This window comes from Zeugodacus cucurbitae, chromosome 6 (genome assembly GCF_028554725.1).
Source record: "Zeugodacus cucurbitae isolate PBARC_wt_2022May chromosome 6, idZeuCucr1.2, whole genome shotgun sequence".
Taxonomy (NCBI): Eukaryota; Metazoa; Arthropoda; class Insecta; order Diptera; family Tephritidae; genus Zeugodacus; species Zeugodacus cucurbitae.
This window is the reverse complement of record NC_071671.1, coordinates 24,985,528-25,008,810: the sequence shown is the minus strand read 5'-3', so window position 1 is coordinate 25,008,810 and position 23,283 is coordinate 24,985,528. Positions and strand designations below refer to the sequence as shown.

The 23,283-nt window shown below is 32.9% G+C and overlaps 1 protein-coding gene and 1 long non-coding RNA gene across 3 annotated transcripts; one reads left to right on the top strand and one right to left on the bottom strand.

Annotated features, from left to right (window-relative positions):
* The first annotated feature begins 1 nt into the window (after nucleotide 1).
* Nucleotides 2-4,711, top strand: LOC114803761 (uncharacterized). 2 transcript variants are annotated; one of them, XR_008471883.1, is made up of 3 exons: nucleotides 2-409; nucleotides 648-2,162; nucleotides 2,685-4,711. It is a non-coding gene; the product is annotated as an uncharacterized LOC114803761 (long non-coding RNA). The 2 variants fall into 2 exon arrangements; XR_003752184.2 differs by lacking the exon at nucleotides 2,685-4,711 and having other exon boundaries at nucleotides 30-409; nucleotides 648-1,098; nucleotides 1,174-2,606.
* A 5,487-nt stretch (nucleotides 4,712-10,198) lies between these two features.
* Nucleotides 10,199-13,083, bottom strand: LOC105210668 (cyclin-dependent kinase inhibitor 1C). Its single transcript, XM_011181759.3, has 2 exons — nucleotides 12,922-13,083; nucleotides 10,199-11,269 (listed from the first exon to the last, which is right to left on the bottom strand). Exons 1-2 carry the CDS (start codon nucleotides 12,922-12,924, stop codon nucleotides 10,907-10,909), a joined length of 366 nt encoding a protein of 121 aa, XP_011180061.1. The 5' UTR covers nucleotides 12,925-13,083; the 3' UTR covers nucleotides 10,199-10,906.
* Nucleotides 13,084-23,283: the final 10,200 nt, after the last annotated feature.

The following is a 23,283-nucleotide window of genomic DNA, read 5'->3' as shown; positions in this document are numbered from 1 at the left end:
GTGATCTCATTTTTTATGGATTGAGCAGAGCACGCTGAGATTCCAATCGTCTTCCGACCATATTTTGCAAAGAAGCTGATCCATGCACCTTATCTGTTCTTCGCCGCCGTATTTTAAAGCTACATAGATAGCAGTTAGTAATAAGCAGTGGTACTTTGTTTTCGAATACTTTAGATGACTTTGCGAGACTATTAACAAAAAATAAAATTTGATTTTCTATGAAATTTAAAGCAAAATAAAATTCTACAAACAGCGCATTCTTAATTCTATTGAAAGAGAAAATCAGTTAAATTGCAAAATTCAAACACTCACAAAGGAAAAGGACACGCAAATAAATATATTTACAACGAAGAATGAATTAATTAACAACAAATATTTACGAACTCTTCTCAAAGTCACTGCAAACAGTGTGAGTAGAGAGTGATATGAAGAATATAAAAACACAAAAACAAAAGTACTTATATTTATACATACTCTACATATGATAAAATACTTCCAGTTATATTTTATATATAAAAACAGTTATGTGCAAGTAAATATAAACAAAGCAGAATTTGTTGAAATATTCCACAACATACACTTTACTACGTGGCAACATGCCTTGCCATACAATCGTATTTAATATAAGCCTTTTTTGCATATTTCAGCAGACAGTTTCAGTACAAATATGTGAGTGCAAACGCCAGTGAGAACGTACATAAATTGTTTGAAAAAAAGCAGAGTAAAGCTAAAAGCAAAATCAAGCCATGGTATGCCTGACAAAGTACTGGCATATTTAGCATGAAGAAATGTTGAAATGCAAAATAGAAACTGTAGAGTAAACACTAGGAAATCGGAATTTTAAGTGAAATTGTCCAGCAAATGGTTGGTGACAAGGAATTCATTCGCATGTGTTGAAGCTGTGGGAGCGGTACGACGCCATTAGGTTATGGCAAATAGTGGGTGAAAGGGCGCTTGTTGAGCATGTGGTGTCCGCGTTGGCGCTAAAAAGTATGCAATAAAAATTTGCAAAAGATTTGTAGAAAGAAATTGAAACTAAGAAGGTAAAATTGTGGGTCGGACCTTATTAGAATAATATCTGAAGCTGTAAATATAAGGGTACTTCATATTTTTATAATATGAATTTATTTTTGACTTCACGTATTATGTTCATGTTCGGTTATCATTACGCAGAAACCGATTGTGAACGGATTCAAAATCACACTTCAAGATGAGAAATGAAACCACAACCATATGATCTTCGTCGAATGTTTGCGACCAATCAATTTCTCTGGGTCCCGAAACAGGTCCTTTCGTATGTATGTATACTCTTTCAAAAACCCAAGGGGTATCGAAGGGAAGATCTATAATAATATAAGCAAATCTCGACGAGATTCAAATATAAGAGCTTTGGATAGGACTCTTAACCGATTCGGTTCCTTGTGGATGATGACGGAGATGGTTTTAAAGTATTCGCTGGAAAAAAATTAAACGTCTTTAGGATCCACTGGCCCAAGTCCGGCTAAATGTAGGCTAAAGTTATGGTTTTTAGGGTTCAAGTTCCGTAAAGAATGATGAAGTCACTCTTCCTTTTATTTCTACCCACGATATCGTATTTGCCGCTTCATCCGCTTCTTTTTTCTTGGAAACAATCTCACTATAATTTTACAATATCCTTAAATTTGAATGTGTTGGTGAGAGAGAGGTTTCGTGCTTTCCACGGAAAATGATGCAAATTTATGCGTGAAACATGTCGCATGTCAACATAGTGTCACATTCTTTAGGCAAATAGAAAATGCGAAATTTTACATGTAAACTAATACTCAGATATATTCTATGTATATGTATCTGCCTGTGTGAAAAAAAATGTCGCGTTGGAGTAACACAAAAATTTGCAAATCTTTTTTGCGGGCACTCGTAATAGATACGGGTAAAGTCAAGGCGGAAGGAACGAGAATTGAATAAGTAATAGTTGTATACCAATACTACCATAATCATGATCACACATATACACTTTCAAGTATTCTGACGTGGGTACATATGTGACTTACAATTCTTGCAAGGCTTCCACAACTTCGCTCATTCTTCGTACAAACAGTTAAAAGCAAATACTGTAAACTATACGGAATGCATATTCATACTCAGGCACTGTTACCTATGGCAAATAGGGTAGTTCATGAAAGGTAAAAGATTTAACAATTTGGAAAGTTTAAAATAATGAAAAATATTTGAAATCGAAAAAATATATGTATTTTATTATCAAAAACACGCTTTACAAATATTTTTAAAAATTTTGAATGTCTTTCTACTTCAAAATAATTATGTTTGCTGATTTTCCTCAAATATTGGCTTCAAAAATCGATCATATTAAATCAAATTTCAGTATTCGATCAAATAATATAAAATAGAGACCACCCTGTATATAATTTATTGAATATTTTGATAATTTATATTCAGCAGTTGACATCAAACCTCCAAAATACTAAATTTCATTTGTTTTCAAAGTTGTATAATAACAGCTAATAATATATGAACAACCCTGTACATAGATTATTGTATTTTTCGGCATTACCTGAAATATATAATATTATATATAAAATAATCATCTTTAAGTTTCCAAAATTTTTATGTAATTAATACAATGAACACATGAACCACTCTGTATATAATTTATTCAACTTTAACCATTTTTTTTGTTTCTGCAGATTTTCTTTGAGAAAACCACGACTTCTTTTTGTCAACGAACTGGTTGGACCTTATCAGTGTGGCTTTAGACCTGGAAAATCGACAATGGACCAGATATTCACCATGCGCCAAATCTGGGAAAAGACCCGAGAGAGAAGAATCGATATTCACCATCTTTTTATCGATTTTAAAGCTGCCTTCGATAGCACGAAAAGCTGCCTTTATGCCGCGATGTCTGAATTTGGTATCCCCGCAAAACTAATACGGCTGTGTAAGCTAACGTGGAGGATGAGGACAAGACGAAATATCTCCTGTCATCAAACAACCGGTCAGCGCACTCGCGTCTTGGCTCCCACGTCACTGTTGGCAGTCATGCCTTTGAAGTTGTAGATAGTTTCGTCTACTTGGGAACCAGCGTTAACAACACCAACAATGTCAGCCTTGAAATCCAACGCAGAATCACTCTTGCCAACAGGTGTTACTTTGGACTGACTAGGCAATTGCAAAGTAAAGTCCTCTCTCGACGAACAAAAATCAAACTCTACAAGTCGCACATTATTCCCGTCCTGATATATGGCGCCGAAGCGTGGACGATGACAACATCCGATGAGACGACTTTTGGGGTTTTCGAGAGAAAGGTTTTGCTTAAGATTTATGGTCCTTTGAACGTTGGCAACGGCGAATACCGCAGACGATGGAACGATGAGCTGTACGATTTATACGACGACATTGACTCAGTTCAGCGAATAAAAAGACAGCGGCTACGCTGGCTAGGTCATGTTGTCCGAATGGATGAAAACACTCCAGCTCTGAAAGTGTTCGATGCAGTACCCGCTGGAGGAAGCCACGGAAGAGGACGACCTCCACTCCGGTGGAAAGACCAAGTGCAAATTGACCTGGCTTCACTTGGTGTTTCCAGTTGGCGCCAAAAAGCAAAAAGGAGGAACGAGTGGCGCGCTCTGGTGGATTCGGCTATAATCGCTTAAAGCGGTTTCTACGCCAAATATATATATATATATATCTAACTCGTTTTGTTTTATGACTTGCAAACAACCGTTATGTGAACAAAACTATAATACTCTCTTAGCAACTTTTGTTGCGAGAGTATAAAAAAAATTGGAAGCCATTTGATTGTCGATTTATTTAACAAACTATAAATGAGCATCGGCCCGTCCCCTACGCACCACACTACTAATTACCCGGACGCATACCATTCAACAAAGTCAATACATATCACACACATCATTTAACACCAGTGGTCGGCACTGCTTGGCACAATTGTGGCGAACTTACATCACACGTATGCTTACGCTCTGTCATTCAGTCGTTGCCGAACCAGCAACGAATGAACATCCCGCATGGCTGTGGCACTTTGAATAAGTGCCCCGCCCGAAACCTTAATGTTATGTATAATAATGTCGTTTGATATTATGTATTATATTAATGGATTTAGGTTGTTTAAAGACAGTAAAGATAAGGCGTTTATGATCTAATATATTTGTTTTAATAGTAAAATAACCAAAATTAATAAACAAGTCTGAAAAATCATGTTTTATAATAAAATTGAAAACATTTTCAAAATGGAAGGTTACAGAGTGCTCACCTACACAGTCACAATTCCTCTCGTGCCGACCACTGTTTAACACGCTCCAATACGAATCTGATACTTCACCATCACCATACTGACCATAGCATCACCTACCATCCACATTAACACACACGCATAAATCTCTCACGAGAACTTCACACATCAACACACACAAAAGCACACCAACTTGTGGACATCACACTGAAAACTTTTTACACAATAACTTTAACAAAAGGGATCGACAATTAGAAAAAAAAATAGCTTTTTGCTATAGAATCGAAATCAAGCAGCATCAACGCAGACTTCATCGTGTTTTTAATACCTTTTTCGATTTCATATAATTTGCTAAATAATCCGTGCGTAATCTGTATCGAAATTATTGTAAAAAGCTATTGTAAATAATATCGGCAAATACACGCGTCTACGGACATATTTTTAAAACGAAAATAAAGGCATTCCTTAGTGTTACGGATGTGTGGAGTGGTAAGTGAAGGAGTCAATATCCAATTCTAAATATTTTATATGAAAATCAGCAATGAAATTGGACGAGAGATTGATATTATAATAATTTTTTAATAATACGTATTTAACTTGGAGCCAAAAAATGCCAACTCCTACGAAAACTAAAAATAATAGACTCCAGTTTTTATGGCATTCCTCCAAATGTGCTTTGATCGCTTGACTACGTCAAAACACAGGCGACACTGTCCATAGAAATTATTCTTTTCCTTAGGAGCTGTTTCTTTAAACTTGATTTCAACCTCCTTTAATTTGACCTCACGAAGGGATTTCTTTTTAACACAAGTTTTAAGTATACATATGTATGTTTCGATAGTCAATAAATAAGGAGCTGTCCTAATGCCAAGGCTCGTAATTTTCTATATGAACAAAAAATGAGAACACACCCATTTGACCTTGAGCTTTGTATTACTGCATGCTATTTTATTAGACTTATAGTATTTAAATACATGTATATAAATATAGCTGAAATTGTCTACAAGTTTACTTATATGTGTCTAAGTATATTTAGTTTCGTTTTTCCTTGAACTACAACCTGTGAGACGTATGGAAAAGTTTGCTCATTCCACACAAAGTATGCGATAAAATGATACTTGAGATAAGAACAACAAAACACGGCTTTGTTAATCCGATAAAGTTAACTTTAGTTGCATAAAAGCGCAAACTAAGAATTGTTAGCCAGCAATCCACGCTGCTCAGCACATTCTTACCTGCTCTGGAACTTTATTAGCGCACTGGAAATATTTATATATTTTTCTTTTTTGTATTATGAAAGGTATTTATTTTCATATGGTTATTTTGGCAGTTTGGCGACAAAAGTTTACGAGACATACATACATACATACATATGGGCTTATAAGCGAAACTTTCGCTTTCGACACAAAACATAAGGCCTGGCGGGAGCTAGCGTTGTATTAGAGCGCTGTGAGTATGACAATTTTATTGCATACATAAGAATGTCAAAAAGTTTTAGTAACTAAAGTAGACACTTTATAAATACATAGCAGCATTTTGTTAGAGTATTGGTGAGTCTAATACATATATACAGATGTGAGCAAAAAAATATTATGCTCACAAACAATGTTGCGCCGTTTTTCCAACCAAACATTTTACAGAACTTTTTCGGTGATTTTATTGCTGTTGTTGTTGTTTTTCGCTGTGAATTCGACATTCGTTGGTGGTTTATTATCAACGGCGGCGACTCAATATGCCGAAAACTATAACGGTAACCACAACGGTGAGCAAAATCACAGCTGAAGTTGTATGAAAATACATACATATATACACATATGTACATGTGTACATACATATATTTGACGCAAAAAATAAGTGTTTTTGTCAGCATTTCATTTCATTTGATTCAGTTGCCTGCGCTCTGTAACGCCAAAATCCCGTCATGTCATTTTTACTTTTATGACAATTTCAACATTTGGTCCACCGCGATTGCATGCAGGGGTGACTGTCAGCCGATCGGCCGTTCAGCTGGTCCAACGGTCCATGTTTGGGTTGTTTTTCGTCTATGCCTGCTAAACTTTTGCGAAGTTTCACTTGTTCATTCACTTTGATTTGTCGTTGCCACATTTTTGTTTGCAAAAACACCTGAAATGTATTTTGTTGTTATTGTTGATGTTTTTTTTTTTGACACACCAACTCCGTAACATCGTCAACATATTTTCTGTTATCAAGTTTCGGGCTTATAGCCGCGTGTGCATAGGCATGTGTGGAAATGGCGGGCGTGACCCATAAAATAAACTGTCACTCAACGGTTTTCGATGCTTTGAAGCATTCAACGGTATTATAAAATTCAACACGTTCACCAATTCATGCATACATGCATACATATACATACACATATGTATAACTAAAATTTGGACATATTTCACACAACTTTACGTTTTCTACAAAGGTATTTATAGACGCATAAGGTCTGTATTGTGTGATAGTGCGTTTGTGAGGGTTTTGGAAAAATGTTATATATTTTACTGTTAGCCCTTATTTCGATTTTTATTTAATAGAAGAGTGAAATATAAGCATTTTCTTCTGCATTTTAATTAAATATAAATTATAAAAAAGTGAAACAACCCTACTTTAGGTATTTATTTCGATAGATGGCAACTCTATACAAAATATGTATGTCCAAATGAATGACTTTGCCATTATTTATTTAAACAACTGTCTCGAACTCAAGATACTTCGATTACCTACTTAAACAATTTAGCTGGCATAAAAAAAATATTTTTACATAACATTTCAGTTTAAAAATTTTTGAGAGGCGGCAACACTATTATATTTAGGCATATTGTACTTCATAATTATTTATTTAAAAAACATACCCAACTTAAACAAATTAATATTTTATAAAAATATACTAGTTTTAAATATAACAAAATTTAGAATTTTTCAAATAATTTACGGAAGGCTTGATTAAACAAATTATTTTTATAATATTTTGAGTTTTCTATTTTGCGTTAGTTGGTAACTCTATTTCGAAACTCGACTCTATTCAATATTTTCGGTTAATGTTGTATTTTTTAAGAATATTGTAATGATTTTATCAGAGAATATAAAATAAATATATTTAGAAAATAATTAATAAATCATTTATATTTGAATATATAAATGAAATATTGATTTAGGAATTCTTATAAAATATTTTGTTTTGAATAGTTGATTTTGAATATAATAGAAATATGAAGTTGTATCTTGTTAATAGAAATGGTAAAGAACTTTGTTATACAATCTTAACTTCAATTTCACTATTTAATGTTATCCTAAATGTTGGCAACATTGATATTTGTTTTCAGTAAAACAATATAATTCTTTAATTGGTGTCGATTTTAAGGCCAAGGGTTAAGAGAAAGCTGTCTTGTAAGCTGAAAAATTTTAGTAAAAAAGGTTATGACGTCAGTAATTATGAACTTGTGGAAGTAAGCTTTTTGGACTCAAACTAAATTGGATTACAATCGAACCAAAATTAGAAGAGAAATATTCGCAACTAATCAACTTCTTCTTATTAATAACGTATTTATATCACCTGGTATCAAATATTTATTTATCATTACCGAAAACAGTAACCGGTTTCTTAGTGAATGTAGATTGCCATATGCTTATTGACAACTGATAGGTCACAAATGATGCGACTAGATAAATTTAAATTATTTTACCACATAAATTAACGAAAACAAAAAAAAATTGGCAACAAAAAATGCACTAATCTTCGAAGACACTATTAGCTATGATTTAATTTTCGGCCAAAAACTGAAGGTTCAACTATTCCGGTTATTAAGTTCGGCTAATTGGACGACGAAGATGAACCGACCATGCCACAGCGTGCAGATGAGCGCGCTCTTAATGCAGATCTACGCTGAGTATGCGGCTAATAAATTAACGTTTGAGACTATCAAGCGCGCCATTTATACCCGTATATACACATTTGAATGTGTGTAAACGGTGTATTATACCGTGTTTTGGATTATGTGTCTACAAAACGCTGTTTTTCATGCTTTGCTTTGAATATTTGTTTTTAATAAATTTATTTTTTATCTCGCCTATTGAACTTTGTTGTAGTATATTGTCATGTGTTTTTGTTGTAGGAAGTGCTGCGCTAAAGGTAGTTTGGTAAAAGGTTTTCTGAATAAATTTCTTAAAAACTAAAGTGTCTTCAGTAGAACAACTGTCTGTATGTATATATGTAGGCTAATTTTTAGAGACTATGATTTGTTCAAGATTTTGCTGCCAACTCGTTTTGTCAAGCCTAGTAAATATGTATAGTTTGTAAATTTTTTTAGCATGAGCACAGCATCTTTCGTGAGATTTTTGTTGCAGACCCAACAAATATGCGTTAAATTTCAAATTAGTTAACATTTACTATTGAAGTTTTGCTATACTTAAAGGTATGTGTTTTATTGTTTTTTTCTTCCTTTAATTTTGTTTTTGTTATTTCAAATCTGATTTCTTACACATTTACGTATTTTTTGTTTTTTTTTTTTTTTGTTTAATGGCTCTGCATAGATTATGCGATTTTTATTTGCCTATAATTTCATTTGCATATTATGTTTTTGTTGTATTATTGATATTTTAAAGCCAATTTTTCAGGCCTCTAGTCTAGACTAGTTTTTGGAAGAAGAGAGGAAAAAAACTTGTGCCAACTTAGCCTTGCTATTTTTTGAGCTTATATTCTAATTTAAATTTTTGGAAATATTTTTGGTAACTTTTTATAACCGCATTAAAATAAAAATATTTTTCGATCTAAACTTAGGAAAAAAACGATAACAATTTTTTTAAATATTTAAATCTGTTTATAATTTTCTCTTAATTTAATTTAACTTTAAAAATGTTTTAATATTTTTTGTATCAAAATTAAACTGTCTCCAATTAAGATTATTTTTAAGGAGATTTTTAAATTAATAGTTCTTTTTTCAATTCCTTTTTTCTCAATATTTAATATATATATATATATATATATATTTTCATATTCAAACTTGTTTATTCATAATTTTGTTACATTTATTAAATCAATTCGCTATGACATTTTTTGCAGTATTATTTTCCAATATTTAATATATTTTTGTTTATATTTTATTTTTTGTCATAATTATAAAGTTAGTAGTTTATGTAACTAAATTTTTGAAAATTATTTTTTAAATGTTAACAAAACCAAAAAAAAAAAGATTTATTGAAATAAAAAAATAATTATTTAGGGAACAGATAAATTATAAAAAGGATTAAAATAAAAAAAATATATAAAATTTCAACATAAATGGGAAAATTCAGTTGAAAATATATTGTATTTAAAAGAATAATTTGTTTCAATATTTTTAAATAAAGAAGTAGATACTTACAAATTTATATTTCTTCTTTTTTTTGATAATAATGTATTTTTTATAATAATAATTACTTTGTATTTACAGTTTTTCGAAATACAATTTATATGATATTTCCAGTAGATTTTTATAAAAATTTGGAAAAATTGAGAAATGTATTCAAAGAAAATTAAAATAGCAGATATTTAAAATAATTTTAAAATTGTATTTATATTCTAATACAATAATAACAAGTGTATTACAATATAAAAAACACAGTGCAAATTGTGAGAATTTGCGACAAAGTAATAAAATATAATAATTTTTTTTATAATATAGTGGAAAAGGGATAGAAAAATAATTCTTATTTAAAATAAATATCACAAACATTTTAAATTAAAAAATGTAAAAACTAGTTCTAATTTTTGAATAAAATAATAGTAAATTAAAAAATGGCAAATAATAAAAAAAAAATTAGAAACTAATTTAAATAGTCAAGCAAAAAATAATGAAAAATTGTTATTAATACTTTTTTATTTGTTTTATGTTAAAAAAAATTATTTACCACCTTGTAATTGTTCTCCTCTTCCAATTTTGTAAAATAAATAAATGAAATAAAACACAGTTTTTGTAATATTGTAATTTTAAACATATATATGTACATAGGTACTACAAATACTTTATTTAGGCCTGATATAACAATGACACTAAATAAAAACATACAAACATACAAATTAAAAAGCTAAAAATTATTTTAGACACAGCGTACTCGATTGGAGCTCCCTTAATTAAAGGCAATTTCCTTTCATGAAAACCAAATTGAATGATTATTTAATTCAGCTGCCTCCACTGTTTGCTTTCTCTTCTAGCTCCTTCCTTCCTTGTTTGTCTGCATGTAGTGCAGTACCTGTACCTGTAGTACCTGAGCAATTGAGTCTATCGTAGTGAACTAACACACACACGCATGTATTGGTGTATGTATTTACATTAATATGTATTATGTATTTGTGTTTGTGCCTTTTCTTTGCTTAATATAAATATATAAAATATATATTATTTTCATTTGTTGTTTGTACGAACATTCTATGGCCTTGCAGCTAATGACGGATTTGTTTAAATTTGGTTTTTATAATTTTAACATTTTTTTGTATATTTTCAACCAATGCGAATTGGAAAATTCAACATTTTTCACTTTTTTTTTACTTACAAATTAATAATATTTTAAATAATTAATGAAAGTCGTAGATATGTACATCCGTTAACGTATCGTTGTTGTGATTATTTGTTGTCTGCTTTCGCTGCAACTCTAACGGTTAACAATTTGTGCAACGCTCTAATAACGGCGACGATGGACGAAACGTCTGCGCACTTGTCTGTATTGGTAGCCGCTTTGTGGGCTGAAGACATGACCGCCTTGTGCGTGGCTGTGGCCGGGTGGCAGGTACGATTGGGTAGGTGCGCGAATGAAGGAGGGCGCCGCAATTGGAATGGGTTGTGCAACGGGACGTGGAGCTGGAATGAAGCTGGGACGAGGTTGGGCTACAATGGGGGCGGCGGCTGGGGCGGGCAGTGGTTCATCGATGTCGATGTACTCGGGTTCGGGTGTGGCGATATCCTGTGGGTTGGGTCCTTGTGTGGCCGAGTCGAATTGGGCGGTGGCGCAACCGATTATGGCGAAAGCTAAGATGATGAATTTCTGAAAGTGGTCGAAATGAAGTGGGGGGAAAGTGTGTTGAAAATTAATAGACATAATAATATAAATGCGGATAACAATTAATAATCCTTTTTACGGTGTTTTTAAGTTGATATAGAAAGCATTTAGGTAGCGTTTTTAGCCCGTGATTTTTTTGTTGTGATGTTGTGAAAGCTTAAAAATATTTCTTCCAAAAAGTGGTTTAATAATATTTTCGTAATCTTAAGGAAAAATTAGTTTCCTTTCAATCAACTCAAATATGAATAAGTGCATAACTTTGTAGAGCCTTCATGGAAGAAAAAAGTTTTTGAACAAAAATAGCTATCATTTTCAGTTTTTTTACAAAAATTGGAATAATTCGAAATTCAAAAGAATAACGTAATTTAAAGAGCTTTCTTATATAAAAACTTTTCAAAAAACTTATTTTTATTTCAAAATTGCAAAATAGAAGCTTTACGTGAGCTTTCATATGAAAAGGTTTTTCAATGGAAATACGCATGCATAAAAAGTTATTCCTGTGTCCAAAAGCTTTCCAAAGAATATTTAAAAAAAAAAATACTACTTTTTATGCCTGAAAGTATGAACTACTTTTAAGAGCTTCTAGTAAGGTTAATTCTATTCCTTATTCAACTAGCTAGACTAGACTAATGTCTTTGGAATGTCGAAAGCTTGAAAAAGCTCAAGTTCGTGCTTAATGTCGGCATAAAGAACTTTGTCCTTACGGCGCTTTAATCATAAGAGTGAGTAAGAATGTGATTTTTTAAGATACTATTAATATTCAAAATATACACGTATTCAACACTTTTCGAAAAATTTCCAAACCTATGCCCTTCACTCAAAAGCCTTCAAATTGTCAAACGAGTTTGACTTGGTCTTCAAATTTCATTTTATAGTCTCGGACACACTTTTCGAAAGTCAAAGTGGTATTATGAAACAACATTTATGAGAAATGTTCAAATTAAAAATTTACATAATTAGGAATGGTTAAGCGAGCACGACACACCATTAATAATACATATGTTCTGTTTCCAAGTAAAAGAAGAGTGGAAGAACAGACTATAAGGCTGCGAAACTAATTAAAGCTTATGTCAAACGTGCGGAAGACTCGTTTTTTATGGGATAAACAAGTAAAAGTTATCAAACAAGTTCAGCCTTAAATCAACGTTGAATTGCAGACACGCTTAACTTTGGTATGCAGATTATTTCAGGGATGATCGTTCCAGAATTTTTGGGAGAACCTGTTTTTTTGTTTGGCTTTGCAAGATGACTTATTTTACTATTTTAGGATTTCAAATTTTTTTTGAGGATTTGTGAATTTTTTTAAATTTTTTTCGACAAAAACTTTTCAAGTTTCACTCGAAGGATAACAAAATTTCGGTGTAAGGATTTTTAATTTTCGAAATATTATATTTTTATTTTCGAAATATATTTTTGCATTTTTGATTTTTGATTTTTGTTTTTTAATTATTTTGTATTTTTCAACAACACTTTTGCAGAAAATCACTCTTTTCAAATAATTCTGTTTTTACTTTTATATTTTTTAATCCATTAATTCTGGCAGCGCAAAACACTTCCGTTGCATTCTCCATGCACCAAATGACCTCAACAACACCGTAAAAAATATTTTCAAATTATATCCAAAAGGCAGCACCTACCATTTTTACGGTATTTTTATTTAGTTAGTGTTAACTGCAGTGGCAAAATCGAATTAGCTGCTCGCTTTTAAAGGCCAGTAAATAATTTGTTTATTATTTGATTTTTGAGACGAGCTTAACACACACTCGAGGAGATCGAATACACAAATGATGATGAGCCACAAAGTTACTTTGTTATTTATACATATGTATGTGGTCAGAGCCAACGCTGATGGCCGGCAGTGGCATGCGACCCCGTCGAAATCGAACGAAATGAAGAACACGAAGAAGACGGTGAAGAAGAAGTAAATGTCAAAAGAGGCAACAACAATAACATCCGAAGACACAACAAGCAAGCAAGCAAAACGTACATGAAACAACAAAAATAAACAAACAGCAATTAAAACAAACAAAAAAAATATACAAAAACACAACAACAACAAAAATAAACAAACAAAATTAAAAAGTAAACTAATTCAAATATAAACTAACAACAAATCAATTAATAGCGGCAGCATCGGTAGTGGTGTTGCTAGCCGCTGAAGAAGCAGACAAAGCAGCGGCAAGTGGTAGCAACAACAATGTGAAGTCCACAAGCGTTGAGACTAAAGTGTTTTTCGGCTTGAGCGGTAATTTATACAAGAGAGGTATTCACGATCACAAGTGTAGGAAAAAATGACTTGTTAAGAGAGAACATATGTTTGCTTTCATCGTTTGACGTATTCAAAAAATATTCAGTATAGTGTTCCACAAGTTCAACTTGGAAAACAATAAAGAAGATGTCATCATAAACTCATTAGTCTCTACTTATTATTTCAACAAATAACAAGTCTCAGACCCTTGTACCAGGTCCGGAGCAATCCAAAATCTTGACTATATTTAGGGTCTTACGATTAACATTTAATAAAACACCGAATTAAAAGCTTTATCTAGTCAAAAGTTTTAGTAAAGCTTCACGGACCTTATAATCTGGCGATAAAATCTACCACCAAACATATGAATGTACCTCGAACGTATACCGAGAAGTTCTTTGATAATAATAATTGAAGTATTTGACTAAAAGAAGTTTGAAGACCTACCATATTTCAACTAAATAAACTCCATCGACACATAATAATTCAGAAATCCATTATATAACCTTTCTGGACTAATTCAAAAGCATATCTGTTCGAAAACACACCATGGAATCCTTGATTTTGTTTTGAAAAGCTCAACTTTCTTTGACCCTAGACAGTCACTGGTATACTGTTGTTTGTAGGAGAAAGCCGAAAGACGAGCTGCTATTTATGAACCAGATATCAGTTAAACAACATATCCATAGCTTTTATGAATGCGTCATCAGAACTTATTGAATGTGAGAACAGCTTTCATTGTCATATTCTTGGTTTACAAAGAGGCCAGGACACATAGAAGTCAGGAAGTCAAAGTGTTTTATCTTTATAGTGAGGAACGATCTATCTGAGAGTAATAGGTTATTTAAATGAATGTAGTTCTTCGATTATATATATGTTCTACAGAAGAGATCGCTTAGTCAGACTTAACGGTCTAATATATTTACTCTATTAGGTAACGGAATATATGTACATGTTCTATGAAAAAAGTTAGTACATAAGGGCGCATTTTAGGCATTGAGCCTTATATGAATTAGTTATAATAGATAATTTTGTATTTAGTAAAACATGTCGGGTCCATATTAGTATGAGTGTTTATCACAGAGTTAAAAATCCATTCAAATAGAAGTATACCTGCCTGGTAAAATATAATATATAGCATATGCCTGGAAAAAGAAGTTCGTTAGTTACCAAGCAAAAAACAAACGTAAAGAGGCTCCGTCCCCGCCACAACTGGTTCTACGTAACCGGAAAGAGCCCGGAGTTTTATGCGGTAATTATTCATCAATCTATAAAAAAAATACCAAAAATGTACTCTCAAATCACTTTCGGGTACACTCATTTGTGAATACTCCTACTGCGCTGCAGCGTCACGCGCACTCCAAGCCGGTGACAAATGTACAAACAGAAGTTGCATTTCAAATGCTTTTCGGCCACAATTATCATACGTTTGTTGTGATAACAAACAACCAGTTGCGTTTTGTGCCAACTCAACTCGGGTTGCTTTTACAAACTCTTAATGCATTGAATGCGTTCACAAGCAACACTGCGGCTTATTGATGGGAATAATCAAATGTCTTAATTTAAAAACCGAGGGCGGTGCAGAAAAAAACGGCATATGTTTTTGGCTGGTTTTCATTAATCTTTAATTGTTTGAAAGTAGGACGCCAACAATTTGCGGCTGGTAAGTTTTAGACTGGTGGGAAATCGATAATTTTGAAAATATTTTTATTAATATTTGTTTGTTAGCTCAATATGTCTAGGAGTTCATTAATTAGTTAATGCATACCACCTCAGTTTGGCAGCTGGGTTTGGTAAGTGATTAGGGAGGTCAACTGTAGCCAATATAGCAGTCAATTTTGGAGTCGTAGGTCTAGTTTGACTAATTTGGTATGTCGAGACCACTATTTCATAAATTTTGTAGTGGGTAAGTAGATTCTATATTGGATAGCTAAATCTATTTCGTATTGTCAATCACAAGAGTCTCTTGGCAGTATCCAATATATGTATGTATATATATTTTTTATTCCTAAGTTCCTAGGTGGAACGCAGGGCATCTAATAGCAATAAATATTAAGAATGGACAGTTTCATTACGTTACTTTGTTTGGAGAACGTTTGACAGAAATATGGATTAGTTTGTGACGTAATGAGCGAAAGGAGGTGATAGCTTTGTTTACAAGTTTGAGAAATCATATCGTTTATGACATTGCGAAATCTTCCCCACAATTACTCAAAAATTGAGCAGTCTACATAGAACTTTTAACAAGTGAACATTTTGAACTATATGTTATTGCAGTCTCCTTTAATGGTTGTAAAATTGTTCGTTCTCCATGATTTGTTATAGATATTTCTGTGAATTGTTCTTTGAAGTCTATACTACTATTCGTAAACCAAGCCGAATGAGCTTGTCATCAGAAAACGAGAAAACCTCTCTATTGTTCCAAATTTAATTGAAGACAGTTCAGCTAAAACTCAAATAAAAGCTAACATCCTCTAAAGTATCCTTTGAATATTTCCATAAAATATTGGTCTGACACTCCAATTTCTAAATTTGTATTAAAAATCTAACGACCGCTGGAGAAGATTTCGGGTATCAATGCAGTAATAAGTCCGCACTAATGCTGAAACTTCCTCGGAAACCTTACATTAGGACAGCTGAAGAATCCATGCCTTTCTGTAATCACCGTAACTTTTAGGACCACCAACAAACCAAAAACTTATCTAAAAATTACCGGATTACCTTGGTGTTGGATTAGCAAGTGGTTTCTGAGTTCAATTTTATATTAATGGGATAAAAGAACAAGACAAGGAATAACTTCTTTAAAATAAAAATTCTTCGTTACAATTATAGGATTGACTTACTAGTATAGTCCATCCTGAGATGCTTTGAATTAAACAAAAGAACTTAAGTGCATGCAAGAAACTACTATTCGAGAAAATAAACAGAAATTTGATCTCTAGAAATACAGTGAGTTCATTAAGTAAAAATGAAGTAAGTAAAATTATAAATCTTTAGAGTTTTCTGTATATAATGTTTTCAGTAACATATCTACACGTGTGGCGTATTTAGGAGCTCTTTTAAATAATGTGGCCGATGGAGATGGAACTCTAAAGCCTTCTTTGAAAAATGGTTCGATAGAAGTTTGAAAACTTCTGTTCTGGGTCAGTGGAAATCTAGATATAAAACAGTTTAAACCATGACCCTAAGTAACCTTAACAACATCTCTTTCTTCAGTCCCCAGCTTCAACCAGGTCGATCGATGCAATAATAAAAAAACAATTACTTTTTTCCACTTGTTAGCTCTGCTTAACAACAAATCTTTTAATGTCTACTTAATAGCTTAACTTAAAAAGATTTTACGATTTTTTCTTCGCCATTTAACTAGCTGCAAGCAGTAACTTGAAGAGACATAATTACAGAGATGGAAGCAATGCGAAGCACTCGAATTGACATATGTAAATTATAATTTTTGTTTTTGTACTGCTGTTCAACGTTTTCTACGCGTTGTTATTGTTGTTATTATTCAGCATTTGCGTGCCGTTGCTCATCAACGGCAAACACCTTTTTTCCATTCAATTCGGTTAAATATCTCAGTTATTGAAGTCATTGCCACACTCCAAATACATCTGCGTATATGTATGTATGTATGTTGCACAACAACAATATTAACGGTTAACGTATGTATGTTTTTCCACTTTTAATTCGAATGTATTTGCATTAATTTTTGGGTGATTTTATTTTGTGTTAATGTGTTCAAGTGGTCTTATTTTGGCAGTCACGCGTTGGTTGGTTCTCGCTAGAGAATGGATGGACTACAACAAGCATAGATATGAATACATATGTAAAGTAAGGGATATATGTATAAGTATTGGTTTAGTTTTCTTAAGTACGGTTCTTAAAGAATCTCATAGTGCCACACGACAGTTATATAGAATGTATGTGATTTTGGATGAAACACAGTCATCGTTAATTCTTTTCCTACTTTTTTATTATTGTTACTAATTTTATTACAAAAACAATAATGTTTTTTATTCTTGTTTGTTATGGTGTTTTTTATTTTTTATATTTTTGATTTTATTATTTTATTTTTATGCTTTTTTTCCACGGAATAACCGCAATTCGAAGTGAATGGCGTTTTTTTTGACAAAGTTGATTTGTGTTCTCACATTCTACGCCAAATCGCCTATTTGATTGATCGCATTGTTGTTTTTGTTAAGCAGATGTTCTTCTGGCTGCTTAGTGCGAACACTTTTTAAGACAAATTTAATATCTTCTGATAAGATATGAGTTAATAATAGTATACGAAATTTTCTAACATGAGCTTTTAATTATAAATCATTTGAGTAGAAACATGCATATATAGTATATAATTAAAGTGAAATAAATTTAACACGAACTATGACAACTTCTAGGTACATTCTGAGGACTATGAACTTTGAAACACAAAACAGTGAAAGATGTTCTTGAAGTCGAAGTATCGCCTATAACAGAGTTCGAGTTGCCTAGCGAAACAAGAGTGACTCTCGCTTCCTAACTTCGACTAGTGCTTGTCCACTGTAACAGGTTCAATTCCTTCTTGTCCACACTATACTCTGACATATCAAACACAGGTCAGGCGTGCAATGAGTCCCCGCTTGATACCAACCATATATTTGCATGACTAATGATAATAACTCAGCTAACACACCCTCCCTATGGTCCGAACACATGAAAACAGTTCTTTCCTCAAGAAGTAGGGTCGAGATAATCGTCATTACAGCATGTCTTCATAGTCATATTTTTGGAAATCCAGGCGGTCTTTGGAAGTCTATCTTTCAGTCACCTTACCTCACATATCAAGAAAAAAATGTAATGTGTGCCACAGCTATAGGGTATTGGAGATGGTGAGGTTTAAAGGATCTAAAAAGGCATTATAGTTTGGTTATACATATATTTAGTGAAGAAGACACAGAACCAGCTTTAACTATGGACTCGGTTTCATATATATATATATATATACATATATATATACATAAATACTTAGCTTGTCTACTTTAAGTATGTAACTGTTACAAATCAATCGAACCCGAGGCGACCTAGATCCCATACATATATTTAAATATAAAATAATTATCGGTAATCCAGCTGCTCTCACTATAGAATAAGCTCCAAAAAAGAGTTTCTGACAATAAGGATGGAATCCAGGCTGTGCCGAAGATTTGGTTCTACCTTCTTTAACACAAGTTTAATATAATTCAGGATTGGAAAATTTACTCTGTTTAACCATGGTACTATTATCCAGACTAAGTAAGTTAAGTAAAAGTTTCCCCTGAGCCATATTCTTACGAGTATTGCAATGATCCCGTGATGTACTCCAGTACTTAAGACCCACTTTTCAGTTCTACATACGGTTCTACTCGAATTAACCGTTATTCCAAAAGCGGTAACAATTGTATCTGCGGAGTACATCAGTGATGATCAAAGTCGGAATATCCCATATTTTCCTCTATAAGATCGTTTAGTATTACAACTCAATTTTGGGAATTCCGTGGCTCCACTCCTCCTTCTTGGCAACACTATTCGACTACTTCGATGCCGAGAATATAACAGAAAGCACTATTTTTTCAAGCTCCTTACTTGGAAAAGTGGCAACCAAAAGTGCTTTTCTGAGCTTTTGTTATAATTAAAATCAATTGTAACGGTTCTTAAAAGCTATATTAGTTGTTTTACCCAACTGATTCGCCCATTTTTTGTTTAAGCTCTTCTGCTTCTTAATACGTAAACAGAACAATATGGTTTAAACTCAACAAATCAGATGACTCATGGCTTTTTATAAGCTTTTTGAGGGGCAGGGGAATTTGGCTTTGCCAGCTCAAATGTGACTTGTACTAAAAAGATTTCTACTGTCATAAATATTTCCTGGACCGTGTTAGAAAGCATGTGGATCGAAATATATAATATTATCTGATATGTTAAATATATAAATATTCTTATATTTTTTTTTTACTTATCCAATCATCAGTCTGAGGAAGCATAGTATTTCCATACAATTTAAAAACGATTCTTGATTAATTTATTTATGGCATAAATTTCATGGCTCTTAAAAATTCCGATACCCTCCATAAATCTTCTCACCTAGCAAAAATATTCCACGAGCGTTTGAAATTCCATCGCACACTCTACGTCATCAACTAATTTGGAACCAGTTGCGAAAAGCATACCGCGATCAGGTATCAAGAAAGAGAGTGGCGAAAAAAATACATTAAATACTATTCAATTTACAGAGTTGATGCGGCGTAACGGAATCATCACATATAACAAATGATTCAGTTATTATAAATAGAATAGACATTCGTGAAAATAGATAAGTCATGATTACTAAAAAAACATAAAATACTATTGCAGAACTAGTTATACGCACTTGATTTATTCTGAATATGGAAATTGAAGTGGCCGGTGCTCTTCATTTGTGCAGTAATGTAAAGGAGGTGACGCCACGTCAAAAGCAGCGACCCACACTTTCAATCAAGGTCAACGCTCAGTACAGAGCTCAGCAACACTTCAGACCACATTCCTACATTGCCCACTCAGACACCATGATGAGCAGTAAATGCTGGTATCATCAACTTCGGGGAAGAAGCTTTCAGTGGGACCAGTGTGGGTTTTTTTGTTGAGCTTTTTTGTTTACTTAGAATTGGCCAGTCAAATTTTAAGAGGCGTCTTTGTAGGTATTTCTCCACACAATTTAACTGAACCATTTTTATGATAACTGCCAGTTCAATTGCTATTGTATTCTTCCGCGTAATAAAAGACTCATCGATGCCAATAATCGCGATGAGCTAACGTAATTACTGCTGACGTAATCTTAATTGCGGCATCAAGACGTAGTAAAATGAATTAAGAGCCAATAGTTTGCATACGAAAAGTTGCTGTGGAAGCAATAGTCGAGATGCGTATAGAAGAATTGCAAAAAATAGAAATTAATTAGAGCGGAATTCTGTTGAAGAATACTTTCGGCACATAAGAATGGATTATTGAGTTTACAGTTATGAACCTGACGTTCTTACGTCTTAATCGAATCATTGCAGCTTTGGAAACTAACCTTAGTGAGGGCCGATATCACTGCAAGCCTCATTTTATGGAATTGAGGCGGGAAAGCTCAAATACGCTCAATAGAGGATGAAGATCTACTTTTAAACGTTGTACTCCAGGTACCAAGAGCTAAAATCATATCATATTCTGGCTCTATCCAATGCGATATTCGCCTGAGCTAACGAGTGAAATAAATATTTACATACTTTTCACTACCCCGGTTTGATTCCAAACGCCTTTTGTTACAATTTTTACATTTCAATTTCTGTTTTCAAATTCTGTTTCTGTTGTAAGTACGCTTTCTGTTTATAAAATTCAGTTACTGCCAATATTTCATAAATATATTTCTACATATTTAACTGTGTATTTATTTTTTGACTCCGTGTTGTCTTTAAAATTTTATTTATGCTATATATTGATTATGTTTCTGTAACAAAAACTGTTTGTACAGAAAATGTTACTAATAGTAATAAATTTTTATACTCTCGCAACCTGTTGCACAGAGTATTATAGTTTTGTTCACATAACGGTTGTTTGTGTCACCAAGAAATAAAAGAGTTAGATATGGGGTTATATATATATAAATGATCAGGATGACGAGTGGATTTGAAATCCGGATGTCTGTCCGTCCGTCTGTCCGTGCAAGCGATAACTTGAGTAAAAATTAAGACATCCTAATGAAACTTGGAACAAACATTCCTTGGGACCGTGAGAGGGTTGCTTTCGAAAATGGGCAAAATCGGATCACTGCCACGCCCACAAAATGGCGAAAACCGAAAACGCATAAAGTGTCATAACTAAGCCATAAATAAAGTTATAAAAGTAAAATTTGGAATAGAGGATCGCACTAGGAAGTGGCATATTTGGATGTAATTTTTTTGGGAAAGTGGGCGTGGCCCCGCCCCCAAATCGATTATTTGTATATAATTCGCAAACCAATAAAGCTATAAAAAGCAAACTTTCTACAGTCAGTTCTCTTACGTACCCCACCACACACCATGAAAATAGTCGAAATCGGATAATAATCACGCCCACCTCCCATACAAAGGTTAGGTTGAAACTTATTAAAAGTGAGTTAACTCAGTAACGAAAAATGCCAGAAACACTAAATTTCACATAAGAAATGGCAGATAGAAGCTGCACTCAGATTTTTTTTTACAAAATGGAAAATGGGCGTGGCGTCGTCCACTTATGGGTCAAAAACCATATCTCAGGAACTACTCGACCGATTTCAATGAAACTTGGTTTGTAATAGTTTTCTTACATCCCAATGATATGGTGTGAAAATAGGCCAAATCGCTTCACAACCATGCCAACTTCCTATATACCAGAACTTTGAAGACGATCTAAATCGTTAACTTTACAATGCATAAAGGAAGCACTAGTGAAGATATCGATGCAGAACTTTGCACAAATACTACGTTTATAGTGTGGAAGCCCCATTCTAAAAATCGCCGAAATCGGACCATAGATTTTCAAGGCCCCATGTATGGAACATGAGGACCTCGGTGCTTCTAACCTAATATTAGGGTTTCCAACTTTCAATGGACTTTATACAATATATATGCCGAATATGTGGGTCAAATTGTGTATTATATAATATAAATAAAGTTAAATAAATAAATTGCGAGAGTATAAAATGTTCGGTTACACCCGAACTTAGCCTTTCCTTACTTGTTTGACTCCGTTTTGTCTTTAAAATTTTATTTATGCTATATATTGATTCTATTTCTGTAACAAAAACTGTTCGTACAGAAAATGTTACTAATACTAATCAATTTTTTAGTTTATTAAGTGAGTTTATTTGATTTATATCGATTATTAGTTAGATTTGTCACTATTAAAAGCTTAGTGAGTCGTAATTAACTATTCATTTATTATTATTTCCGTAAACTTCGGAAGAATAAAATAAAATTTTATTTTGTAATGACAAGTGAATTTAATTAATTTAGTTCACTGTAATTTCAGCTCTCCAAGCGTTGCTGTAAACAATTGTTAATCCATTCTATAATTACAACTATTTAAATTATTTAGACAAAACGTCAGAGTTTGTTAAAATTACATGAATTCGTTGATTTCCGTGATAAATGCATACTAATTGTGTATGGAATCCATCCAATTGACGTTCACACTTAATTAGTAAAGCTTCAAACACTTACAACAGGGTAATCGTTTGGGTTAATAATAATCTTCTCAAAGGCAATCAATATTCAAATACAAGCAGAAGCTAAACCGGAAGGGCTACATAGCAAGCGTTTGACAGCCTAAAGAGCCTAAGGTTTGTGCGATCTTTCGACTTTCGGCTATCACAAACTTGGTTACTGGGGCAGAGTTCAAAAAACTACACACAAACATACTTGCATAATTTTGGCCCTTCGCAGCCATTAAAACATATGTTTGTCTATATGTTCCAAACATTCTCAAATTTGTTTTCTAAAGAATATTAAATATTAATAATAATAGCCAATCGATTTCTGTATGTTCATATAGTCAAGTTTGTTTTACGTTCTCTTCGCCAATGATTAATAGCCAACTTGTTAACGATCTTTTAATCTATCGATGCTACGATTTTTTCTATGCTTGTCACTACTTATATTTCATTGTCGTTGGCTTTGTTCGTGCCCGTCACGCGTCATAGAAACACGCTTCTTAAGCAAGAAAAAATAAAAAAAAAAAATCTGCCAAAAATACTCAATAA